This window comes from Euprymna scolopes, chromosome 34, assembly GCF_053919585.1.
Source record: "Euprymna scolopes isolate OS-2025 chromosome 34, ASM5391958v1, whole genome shotgun sequence".
NCBI lineage: Eukaryota > Metazoa > Mollusca > Cephalopoda > Sepiida > Sepiolidae > Euprymna > Euprymna scolopes.
The window spans coordinates 87,166,359-87,180,229 of NC_136515.1; the positions used below are offsets into that span (position 1 = coordinate 87,166,359).

Consider the following 13,871-nt stretch of genomic DNA (forward strand, 5'->3'; position numbering starts at 1 on the left):
TATTTTTTCCAGAGAAAAATAAAATAAAAAGAATCTGATGTGTAAAATTCACGTTTTCTTTTACAGACGAAAACCCGTCATATGAAGATGAAATTATATTTCCTCAAATTATTTTAACAAATGAAGACAATAAAAATGACAGAGACAAGAGTATCCATGATGATGATAATGATAAAGTCGAAAGATATCCCAAAAGAAATAGAAGGCGACCCGATTTTTTTGTGGTCGACAATATAAAAGGTTATCAAATCGACTATTGCTATTCAATGGAAAATGCGACAAAAAGCTTTAACGAAGCAATTAATTCAGAACATTGTGATGAATAGAAAATTGCCATGAAAAAAGAAATAGATGCCTTAACTGAAAATGATATCTATATGGTAGTGCTTCTCCCAAAAGATAAACATGTTATTTCTACAAGATGGGTCTTTACAAAAAAGACTACAGCATCAGGCATAGAACAGTACAAAGCTAGATTTGTTGCTAAAGGGTACTCTCAGATTTACGGTATAGAATATTTTTCTACGTTTTCACCGACCACAAACCTAACGACAATCAGAATTTTACTGCAAATCGCATCACAAGATGACCTAAACATCCATCAAATGGATGTAAAAAATGCTTATTTGAATGCCCCAATAGACTGTGAAATTCATATAACCCCTATAGAGGGATCTATAATGAAAAATAAAAATAGCATGTGCCAAGTTAACAACTCATTATATGGTCTAAAGCAGAGTGCTCAGTGTTGGAATACAGTATTTCATGATTATATTATTAAACAACAATTCAGACAATGCGCTGTAGACCCCTGTTTATATACCCAACACAAAGACGATAAACTACTGATTTTGGTTTTGTGGGTCGATGATATTTTAGTCACATCAAATTGTGACATAATGTTAACCGATGTTAAGAACAAATTAAGTAAAAGATTCAAAATGACTGATCTTGGCAAAATATCCTGGTTTTTGGGGATAGAATTTACTTGTTACGATGAATCAATCGAGATACATCGACAAAATACTATTAAAATTTGGAATGGGAGTGTGCAAGAAACACTCTACACTGGTCGAAAATGATATTAATAAAAATATACACAAAGAATCTGAAATAATAAATGATAAACAATACCGCAAAATTATAGGTAGTCTTGTATATTTAATGACTGTGACCAGACCTGACATATGCTATACAGTAACAAAACTGTCACAAAAATTATTACGACCGACAATGTAGGATTTAAACAGAGCTAAACAAGTGTTGCGTTATTTAAAAGGAACTAAAGAACAGAAGTTAGTATTTAGAAAATCAAAAAATCCCCTAAAATTGGAAGGATTTTCGGATTCAGATTGGGGAAACGACAAAGATCGAAAAAATATATCTAGATATTGTGTCAAACTCTCAGAAAATGGGACTATTATTTCATAGAAATCTAAAAAGTAACAGATCCTATCTCTCTCTACGTGTGAAGCAGAATTTATCGCGATCACACACACGACCCAGCAAGCACTCTACCTTAAAAATATCCTAAAGACTATTTTAGAGCCAGAATTAACTAAAAAACCCATAGTAATTAATTGTGATAATCAAGCCAGTATAGTCTTTGCACAGAACACGATAACCAACCAAAGATCTAAGCATATAGATATAAAATACCATTTCATAAAAAATGAGGTGAAAAAGGAATCCATTATTTTTAATTACATATCATCAGAACAAAAGATCGCTGATGTATTCACGAAACTCACAACAAGAATAAAGTTAAAGCGTTTTTTTTCTCAAAACTTGTTGGGGGATTCGACTGAATAATTTCTTTTTTTTTTTTTCACGGCCCTGCATGTATATAAATTTCTATATATCAAAAAAAAAAAAAAAATAGTCCTGGACAAGACGTTAAACTGTATCTATTTTGTTTGTATTAACACTTTAATCTACTAATGCGTAATTAATACTTTTACTGAAATAAAAAAATTTAAAAAAAACGTAACTTTTTTAAAACGTCTTCTTTGTAATTTTCCTTTTCGACAAATACTTTTTGCATGCTTATTTTAAGGTGCGCATAAATTACAATTGACTTTTATTTATTTTTTTTTACACATTAGTTTTCTTATTTTTCAAAAATGTCCTATATTTTTTTTGCATTGTTTTAATAACAAAAACAAAAAAAAACTCTTTTTAAACGGGTACATATTGCATGTATGTCTATTTTTATATATATTTATTTATATGTATATATGTATGCGTTTTTTCTTTCTCTTTTTTTACAAAACTGCCTAATAAAATTTGAGAAATGGCTTCTTTTTCACATACCCACCCCTTTTTAAGGTAAAAATACCTTCCATTTCTTTTATTTCTCTTCTCTGTACACATATATATCTGTTTTGACATTTGAACACAATTAAAAATGGCGTCTTTTTACATGCTAAAATTCTAAGATCCAAATGATTTCTAATTTTTGTTATGTATAATTGAATATAAAATATATATTTATTTTTGAGCAGAACGAACACAAGGGACTTCCCCATTATAAAAAATAGGGGAGATGTTACAATATTTTGGAAATATAATGAGGTATGATCCCACACAGTCGGCGATTCTATTTATAAACGATGCTGCTAGGAACTGACGAATCAAATTAATTCACGTTCTGCTACCAACCAATCAGAAACCAGATTTGCTTCATAAATATTAAACCTTTTCTGTAGCAATTTCGCATGTTTTTTTCCATCTCTACATGCTAAGAATCTTTTGCTCTGTGGAACTGTCTACTGCAAACCAGTCACCTCTCAAGACTTGTGTGGAACAACGAACCATGAGAAACTGTTCTGAAACTAAACATGGCTTACACTTCTAGAATCTCACAAAAATTTTATACATATTGAAATCGATTGTTCTTAATAATAATGAATGATATGTTGAATTCACACGTTTTCATTTTTTGAAGTAATACTGATTTTTTATGCCAGTAAGTATAGAGTTGTCACATTACTTAGCTTGCACATTAAGACAAAGAATAAACACCGTACAAAGTTGAAAATTCCAGTTTTCTCAGCGGTTTCAATTTTATTCATTTTGTATCATTTTTTTGACAAAGAGAAAAACAGTTTTAAATATCAAAATATAAAATAATTACAAAAGCATAAACATAATTTTTCTGCTTCATACACCACCAATCATTCTCAAAATATATTCGTCAAGTTAAAATATGCTAATAAAATTAACTTATACAAATACTTTTTCAAATGTGCTTAATACAAAGCAGAGCTTATAAATGAAATTAATTTGATTTAATCTTTATATCCATTATATATGATTAATTGATTTAACATTTATATCCATTAAATATGCAAATGTTATTTATTAGTCAGATTAATTTCTATAAAAAAACTGAGATTTATTCATCAAACTTGGGTTGATTGTCTTCAATTTCACTTGATAAATGTGCCTTTGGTTTTGTCACTTCAAATTTTACCTAATCCATCATTTTTAATAAATAACTTTTTTCTTAATTTAGACTGGCAAGCCTTCAAATCCATTCAACAACCACATCTATTCCAATCCAAATGAATGCAGCTCTGAGGGGATCTGATGGATGCGTCCTTCTTGTTGGAGATGGAGATTTCTCTTTTAGTTTAGCCCTCAGCAAATATCTTTCACCATCTTGTATCCTTGGCACTAATCTTGAAGATGAGGAGTCTATTCAAAAGCATAAGAATGCTAAGGAAAATATGCAGGAGCTCCTTGAAAAAGGTAAGCGTTTTAGTCTGGTTGATAAAATAAAAAATGAGTCCACATGCCAGATAATCTATTATATAAAGGAAAGTTGGGTTATCACATGGTTTCTCAATGTGATAGTTTTAGTGGGAGTACAATATACACTAGTTAAAAAATGTGTTTCTTTTTATTTTTTAAAGATAACGACGTATGGGATATTGTAATGTTGTGAAGCAAAATATTTTTTTTATATATTTATTTAAAAAAGAAACAATGATTTAGTTTGTGAACAAATATTTTTATAAGTATTTGGTGTTAAATACAGTTTTTATGTAACTCACTAAAATATTTTACTCGTCGTCTGATATATTCTACATTCAGTTTTCATTTTTGTATTGACTAGCAAAACAGGCAGCAACATTAGAAATATTCAAGTATGTCAGCTTAAAATTTAAAGTTTTATTTTTTTCATGTATAATACTTAATTTATTCAACACCAATATCTTCAGTATGTTATGATTTTTTTAAATACAATATTTGACCTATGTCTATGTCCGTTTTGTTCAGCTAAAAGTCAGAAACTGCATGAGATGCACCCAAAAAGGCGATATATCCTTTTCCATCATTCCCTACAGCGAAATAAAGGTACATTTTTTTTTTTAATAGTCATTCTTTTGGAGTCAACAGTATCAAAATTAATCAGCGACTTTTTTTTTTATTTTATGTAGTAATTCTTCAACAATAGGATAGAAGAATGGGTATACAAATGCATGGATAGAATTACGAGGTAGATAGAAAGAGAGACATAAGTCTTTAGATAAATGTTGCATGCATTTCTGAACATTTCCGGTGCTCATGATCACAAGTAACACCACGTAACCATGCTTGTTCCTGATAAAAGAAAATTTGATTAGATCCAAATCTTATACTACTGTATGTCTGAAAAGTAATGCGATTGATGTTATAGGCAATTTTTCTAGTATTCTCTAATTATGTCAGAATTTATTTGTTATATTTGGTTTGTTTTCTGGCCTGTTATATACTGTCTTTTTATTCAGTAGAAAGGTAAGCTAATATGAAGACTTACTTGAAAGTCTGAAGTGATGAAATATTGAAAATTTCTTCACATTAAAACCACAGTCAGAAAAGAAGGGAATGCAATCTAGTATTATTTGATTATGTTAAAATGTTTGTTTGATTTACTTGAGAATTTCTGAAAAGATGAAAGTATGATGATTTCTTCTTGGCTTGTCGGAGTGTGATTCTTCTTGGTCTCTCTGTGACAGGATCGATTTGCAAATAATTTATGTAAAAGCTTTTATATCTCATATGTTTGTTAATTATCTACGTTTGGTACATATTTCAAACAGAGTAAGGTTCTTTATGTGTTATTAGATTGTTGAATATTCATTAATAAACATAGTGGACAAGTCCGATATAGATTAAAGTTTATTTATACAAAAATATCATTGGATTGCAAAAGGGATTATGAATTTTATTAGCAATTCTAGTAGTGGGATGTTGAAAGGCCAACCTGTATTGAAACATTATAATAAAAGATGGTTATTGGGTATTTATAAGAGACTTCAGTCGAATATGCTCAGTCATTTAAAAATTAAGGTGGGGAGAGTAAAGTCTGTAAAGTCTGGAGCTAATTCAGAATTTCCAAATCCCCAAAAAGTGGATGAATCCTGGTTTTCTTGGAATTCAAAGTAAATGAATTGGATAAACAATCCCTAATCACAAACTTCAGAAGTTTTATGAACAAACTTGTAAAGAAAAAGACCATCTATAGAATGATAAAGACAGTTTATCATCATATTAGGTTTAACTTCCATTTTACATGGTGACATGTGTTGGACAATGTTTAGCAATTAGTATCCAAACTAACTCTTGAGAGGTCTTTATTGAACTCTCTTTCTCTGAAGTCCATATTTATGACTTCCTCCCATGTTTTTCTTTGCCTTCTCTTGTGAAATGAACCTGCTACTGCAAGTCTTCTACCTCTACTAACACAAAAACTCTCATCCATTCTTTCAGTATGGTCATACCATCATATTTTCCTGGTCTGGACAAATTCCTTTTTACTGTTCATCTTTAATCTTTTGAGGTCATCAGAACTAAATCTGTCTTTAAGACTCATGTTACACACCCATCATATCATTCACATATCATTTCTCCCATTAAAAAGTGGACAGGTTTTACTACCATACATCGTGCCCATACCTTTCCTTGGTTAATAGTGATAATGCTCTGCTAGTTAGTAATGGCAGAAATTCCACAAACCTACTCCATTTAATCCTAAAATCACACACGCAATTGCTTTATCCTGTGTTCCAATGGTTTCATCAAAGTAGCAAACATTGCGATAATCTCAATAACTTCACCATTCAGATATATTTTCTCTACATTTATGTTCTTATCCATCTTCAATTTTTTACACTTATTACACAGACATATATTAGATTGAGAAGAAAGTTTTTGTGCAGTTTTTAATTTTGATTTCAAATGGTGTATTTTCAAGTAAGTTTTTGTTATAATACCTTTACTTTATATATCATTGTATAGAGTATTTTTCACTCTATCTAATCATTAAAATTATGATTGTTCTAAAACAATTATATCTTTATTGTTGGAACCTTGAATACAAGATGGGAAAAAAGCAAATTTGCACAATTTTCGTATTTCAATTCAAGCTAGGCCAAAAAGCTGCTGAAACGACTTGCAATATCAATGACATGTTTGACCCAAGGACCACTACTGGACGCACAGCACAATGATGGTTTAAGAAATTTTGTGGCAGTGACGAATCTTGAAGATGATGAGCATAGTGGTCAGCTATCGGATGTTGACAATGATCAATTTAGGGACTTAGTCGAAGTCAATTCATGCACAATTGTTTAAGAACTTGCTTCTAAATTAGGCATAATGTATACAACAATTTCCAACCAATTAAGAGAGATTTGAAAGACAAACAAAATTAATAAATGGGTGCCTCACGAATTGAATAACAACTGAAAGAAATGTTGTTATGAAATGTCGTCTTCCTTTCTTTTACACATCAAGAAATTGTTTTGAAATTTGTGAATAATGTATTTAAACCTCACTTCAAAACCCGGTTTCCTGCATTGTTTTTCTATTCCAAGTATATTTTCTTTCATTTTAAATACTTTTAAAATCTTTAATATGTAAATGTCTTGCTTCATTATATGTGAATGCTGGTCATCCTCCCAGTGATGCAGAGAAATAACAGCATTTTTATTCAGTTGATTTATAGTGTGAGTCCTGACTCTGTGAAGATTCCCAGACTGGAATCAGCTCTTTGTTGCAACTGTTTGCACTTATATGGAAATTTTGAATGAAGCTGTGATTGGATAAATAGATGCACACCTGTGTACACGCATCTCCATTGAAGGTGCAGAGTTAAAATCAGGTTGAAAAAGACATGAAGTTGCATACTAAAAGGTAATTTCAAACGGTGGTACATTTAAAACGATTGAATTTTATGGAGAAAGTTACTTTGTACATCTATGGCTAATATGCAACCCTTATCTGATCTAGAAAATCATGCTAAACGAAGAATTCTGACATTATTCAACAGAGAAATAATAAAATTATCAAGGGAAGTAACTCTTGTTGCATATTACATTGAATTATCTCCCTTGTTCCATAACTTAAATTTGTAATGAGTTTAAATTAATAACGAACAGTTTTATTTTAGTCAATTCTGTTTCAAGAATTTATCCTTTGAATTTAAATTATCAGAGCAAAATCTTTTAAAGAAAGCTAAGGGTATTAAATTATTATTAAAAATAGAAAAGATGTTAAAGAAATAACGAAATGGTTAATTTTGAGACATTTCATGATGTTGGTTACTATTAAATTTCAAGGTATCTTAAAACATCCTGATCAACACTATTTAAAAAAAAAAAACATATCTGAAGTTATTTTGGTAGAAAATAGTTAAATTGTCGCCTCCTGATGTTGGTAAGGCGCTTATAAAAAGCATTTAGAAGAAAGCACAGAAGACTGAGATAAAAGGATAATATATGTATTAAACTAGGCACTGCCAAAACGGAGAGAGTAAGTATTTTTGATGAAGCCTTTTTTAAAAATTTACCAAAAATCAAGTAATTATCCAATCAATACGAAATTTTCACCGATTCTTAAGTGAAAAATTAACTTTATAATGGTGTTTTTTTTTCATAATCGATATTTTATATATATATATATATATATATATTTGCCAACAACCCCTCTTCTTTATTTGTGGGTACAAATATGCTAAAAATAATCAGTCTAAACTGAACAAAATATATTGTGGGGTGGGTGGTTTGTAAATAAAAAAATACAACTGTGCACGTATCAGATTTTAAGGTTGAAAATCCGAATTTTGAATGTGTTTTATTTTTCATCTTTTGTGTTTTTGAAGTCTGAAACTCGTTGAATATATTAATAATACTTATCTTTCAAATTAGCAAAAAAATATATGTTTTTTCATTATTTTCATGAAAAACACTACATTTACTTTGAAAAATAAATTAATAATTTTCTTTTAGTGATCCTAATATTGCTAATATACTATTAAATAGGGAATGCTTTGAAGAATCAATACCAAAAAAGAAAAAAATCAATAAATAACTACGCATTTTGCTAAAAATATGATAATTTCTTTCACCAATTTCTTGTTACTTGATATCAATTCACCTATGGTCAACTATACATGCTTAAATAGTTGTTCAGTATTTACAAACTGTTGTTACCTCTCCTTTTCCAAAATTATGAATTTATTTTGTCTTGTAAAGCTTTCTGTAGTTTCTTAAAAAAGGAACGTTAAATTTTGGATTTTTGAATTTCGACACGGGATTTCTACATAGTGAGATAAAAGATGAAATTATTTGAAATTCAGGTAATTATGTCATAATATTTTTGCATATTCTTATAGAAAATCATCCTAAATCTTATTAAGACAAAAACAATAGTTAATTGATTCAAAAATCTTTTAAAAAAAAGATTTAATTGTTTATGTATTGATAAAAAAAAATGGCGGTGAATGTTTTTGTTTTCATTTAAAATTCTATTAAAAGTAGTAGAAAAAGTTTTATATTATTCTGCTTTTCATATGATAAAATTCAGGCTTTTATCTTTCTGGAAAGGAAAGTTGCTCAGGAATAATGAATATTAATAGATTTTAATTTATTTTAAAAAAACAACAACTTTGTTTCTCTTTCACTTTTTGGCCCTACCTATATTAAACAAATACCGGAAATGTCTTGCAAAACTAATTGTATATTGCATCTTGAAAAGTTTACTTATGAAATAAGAGTTGTTTTTACATCAGAAAGAGTAAGTTACATTTAAAATAAGGAGAATCATTTACATGTTGACTGAACTGCCGTTTCGAAAGGGGATAAATAAAATATTTTACATCCAGTCTGCCTATTGATAATTGGCTGAGAACTATCATCGACATAATGACAAAGGCATATAACTGTTTTAGAGAAAAGGGAAAATAACATTGTTTTTATATATTGTATAGAACTATTATATTCAATAATTTGTTTGTGTGTTTGTTTGTTGTGTTTTTTTTTTTTTTTACAAAGAAAACTATGTTCCTATGTAATGTTTTGATTATATTGAGTACTATTCTCTTTCATTATTATTTTCCCTGATGTTACTCAATCAGACTGTCTGAAGATACTGGCTTCCCGACTTAAAATGTGCGAAACATTAATGCTATTGTTTTTTTCTTTTCCCTTTCCAAATTCAATCATCTTTTTCAATGTCAAAAACAACAATTTTCCTAACATCTTGAATAAATATTTGAAGATATAAAGGACTTGATGCATATAAAGTTGTTTTAAATTACTGGATTTGGCATTAAATAATCCAAAAAGGGTTGAAATGTAAAAAAATAAAGAAACAACTAAATCAACTCCTTATTATTTTCATAGGATTTTGGCCAATGTAACTTCCTACTTTCTTTAGTTGAATCCTTTCAAACTTTAAAGTGAACTCTTTTGAAATCAAATTGAACCATTTAGTTAATCTATGAGAGTAGATTATCATTCCATCTGTCATTACCAGGTTGTAGTGTTAATTCTTTTCATGTTATTCTTGGTTCTTATTGCTTGTCATAAAGATTTAATCTACAAACTCTGGAAGACTGTCACTTAGAATCTCTTGCATGTGACTGCGACCCACTTTCCATGTCATCCAGACCAGCAGCAATCGTCTGCTTTATGCAATAAAACTGCCGATTTAAGGATGATATGAATACTGATTACATAATGTGCATCAACTGCACTTTTAAATCTTTCAGCATACTACTGCTGCTAATATTCTAACTTTTTTAGGATTTCTCACTTCAGCTTCCTCGTGGCAATTTCATTCTAATCAGATCTGATCAACTAGAAACAAATTCAAGTAAAACACTCATCAGAATTTTTTTTTTTTCTACTTTGTCTTCTTCCTAAACCATTCCACCATAATGTATCCCATATCCTCTGTTCACTAAGATGAAGTAAATATATCAAACAGTTTCGTTTTTTTTTTTTCACTGTCAGAAATAAATTTTTATATATGTGTATTGTCCACTACAATTTCATGTTTATCATATTAAAAATTAGACAGTGTATACAGCAGTGTTGGCTAACTGGTGTTCCATATTTGGATAATCCACAAAAAATTGTGATATTATTTCAATTTTCATGAAACAGTTGTGATGACAGTATCAAAGTTAAATTCAAGTTATTTTAATCAACACCTCAATTTTTGGTTCTCTTGAAAAATAAATTCCCTTCACTCCATGAAAAAAACTGAAAATTTTAATTCGATTTTCAACAATATATTTGTTCAAAATGACCTTTTCATGTGTTACAGCAATTCAAACTTGATATCGATTTTGACTTAAACCTAACTTTCTACTGACGTCATTTGTGACAGAAATACACAAATTGATTTTAAACAAACAAGGAAAAATATTATTATTATTATTATTATTATTACTCATACAGATTATATATATATTTTTAATTGTTAACAGTAAGATTGTTTGTTTATTTATAAGTTTTAAGAGACCATCTTCGACAATTTTTTTTCACGAACCTTGAAAAACTTAATCACTAAAAAAAATAAGAAATTATTTCGGAAATCTTTTGAAATTTCCTCGGTAAAACCTGTCAAATGTAAATATTAAATAACATTGTTTTTCGTAAACTTAAATAATTTTAATATATTTTCCAACTTCTTATTTTCCAAAAAAATCAAGAAAAATCATATAAATCGGCAACGGTTGTAACCCGAAATTAAGTATATTTTATATCAGTATTCCAGTATATTTTAGTATCTAAAAAGAACTAAGATGGGGCTCCTCTCCCCACAAAAATTATAAGATCACGTTGTAGAGTTGGGGGAATATGAGAATTGTTTTATATTATTTTCTTTGAGTTTATATATAGTTCAGCATATTTTTTTTTTTTTTAAATAAATCTGTAAAAATAAAATTAATGAAATTGATCACATATTTGATTTTTGAGTGAATTTTAAAAATTATCGTGCTGTTTTCATTGTTTACATTAAAATAGGTAGAAATAACATTGGGTTTTATATTTCCCGTTTTAAGCTTTTGATGATTTTGTTGTAAATTCACTGGTTTTATGGGAAGTTAAAAAAAATCAATTTTTTTTTATAATCTTTCTTCTCGAGAATACAGGAAAAATCTATGATGAATCAATTTTATTTTACAAGTATTTACTGTTATGTAGGTCAGAAATTCTGCATTTATTAATGTCATACCTAGCTTATATGTGATTTAAACCGAGGCCACCAAGAGTAAGTACAGGCCAATGAACATGACAGCGTGACGTCATTACTAGATCATCATGTAGGTACACAGTGCCTAAAGTTTCTTGTGTTCAACCATGTGACCATGCTAATAGCCATAAAAAATATTTTTCGTTGCCTCTTACACACTAATAGCCATAAAAATATGTTTCCTTGCCCCTTGTAATTTAAACATATTTTTTTCTAAAGAGAAAAACAATTCTTCATTTGGATAATATAATTATCCAATTGTACATTCATTTGGATAATTTTAATCTAACAAATTATAACAGTAAGTGAACCTGTTTTTGAAATGTTCTTACATGTCTATCGAAGAAAACCGAATATTTCATTTTATTATTTTTTTAAACTGCAAAACAAACAATTTTTTTATGAGAATATTTTTTAGTCTGTTCTTTTAATTATAAATAAAACTTTTCATTGCGTATTTTCAAATATGTTAAAGTGTAGAAGCATTTTTCACAACAGATTTTTATTTTTATTTAACCATTAAACGATTGATTAATTCACGGGACATAATTTATTTCTTTGAAATATTTCAAACTTAAAGTTTGTTTGTTTTATAACATTTCAACTGTAAATAATTTACATGACGGAAATGAAATAGGAAATTCAATGTTTATTGAGACATAACAAACACAAATTCATCTTAAAAATTCATTAACTAATCAGTTTTAATTAAAGTTTTGATATTAACTAAAAATAAAGAGTACATTAAATTTTAGTTACCATATTTACTTGTGTTTTATCTTATAAATAAATGGGTACTTCACGGGGAACGTGGAACCTGTGTAAACGGTATTTTTATTCAATGATTGCTCCCTGAAAGCATTTTCTTTCACTTTTTTCATATCTCTGACTTTTTTTTTAATCGTGCATGTATTTATTTTTTTGAATTTTTTTTTCGTTTTTGGAGGGTAAATTTGATTCATACTTTTACTTCGTGCTTGTTTTTATTTTATTTAATTTTAATTCTTTTATTATTTTCTCCACTAAAGATTTTGGTACTTCATGGGGAACGTGGACCCTGTGTAAACTGGTTTTAATTTAATGGCTGCTCTCTGAGGTTTTCTTTGTATATATCCTATACACTTTTTTTTTTTTTAATCAAGCGTGTATTTATTATTTTTTAAATTTTTTTTCTTTAATTTGATTCATACTTTTATTTCGTGCTTGTTTTTTTTTGTTTTTTTTCAAAACTTTTTTGAACGTACTATTTTAGGCCTAAAAAAAGCCAAAAGCATTATTTGAATGTGTATGTAAAAATAAATGTAACAAAAAATAATATTTAGTGGGGAAAATACAATAAAAACAAATCAAAATAAAATAAAATAAAAACAAGCACAAAATAAAAGTATGAATCAAATTTAATTAAAGAAATTTTAAAAATTCAAAAAATAAATACACGCTCGATAAAAAGTGTATGAGATATATACGAAGAAAGTGAAAGAAAACCTCGGGAGCAGCCATCAAATTAACACTCGGTTACAGAGTCCACCTTCTCTCATGAAGTGCCAAGATTTTTATTTTTTTTGTTAAATTATTTTTTATACATATTCAGATAATGTTCCCCCTCCCCTTTTTTGGCCTCAAATAGTACCTGCAAAAAAGTTTTTGTGATTAAAGAAAATCTTTTTCGCGTGCGCTTACAGGGAGCAATCATTAAATAAAAACACTGTTTACGCAGGGTCCACATTCCTTGTGAAGTACAAGTAAATGTTGTACGCGCCCTACTGAAAATATTTAGAAAGCCATTCTTAACAGGGGAAGGGGCTAACTATTCCACACTTTCACCTAACAATTTAATGAAATAAAAAGATATCATGAAAATTTAATTTAATTTGGAAATACTATCTAAAATATAGTACAGTGCGTACACTGCACAAGCACCATTATTATTATTATTATTATTATTATTGTAACAATGATAATAAAAAAAAAAAAACTGGTGTAGATGACATCGACTGGTGCCGCATCAACTAGTAAAGGGTCTCAGAGGATGGAAAGACCGAGGTGAGAGAGTACTAATCAGATCTCCACTGGAAGTGTGCAGTTTGAATCTGGTACCTTGGGGGGGGGGGCATTTTGTCACCCAAACCATAGGAAACACCAATGGCTGATGCCAACGAAAAATCAATGGCAAACGACTGTTGTGATAATGTGCAATTATCTGCACGAGCGGTCAAGGGGTGGAGAACATTGGAAATCTGAGGAGACTTGTTGTCATGCGGTCTCCAGCGAATACCACAGGTTACTGCCAGTGACTGGTCACTGATGATGGCCTGTGAGACAACTTCTGAGTGAAATAA

General features: G+C 29.1%; 1 protein-coding gene across 1 annotated transcript in view; it reads left to right on the plus strand.

Annotated features, from left to right (window-relative positions):
- The window catches only part of LOC145259314 (ferredoxin-fold anticodon-binding domain-containing protein 1 homolog), a 62,358-nt gene that overhangs the window by 19,355 nt on the left and 29,132 nt on the right, over positions 1–13,871 (plus strand). The window contains exon 2 of the mRNA XM_080117205.1: positions 3,518–3,753. Coding sequence (XP_079973331.1) covers positions 3,567–3,753 — 187 coding nt within the window. The 5' untranslated portion in view covers positions 3,518–3,566. The remainder of the gene's footprint in view (positions 1–3,517; positions 3,754–13,871) is intronic.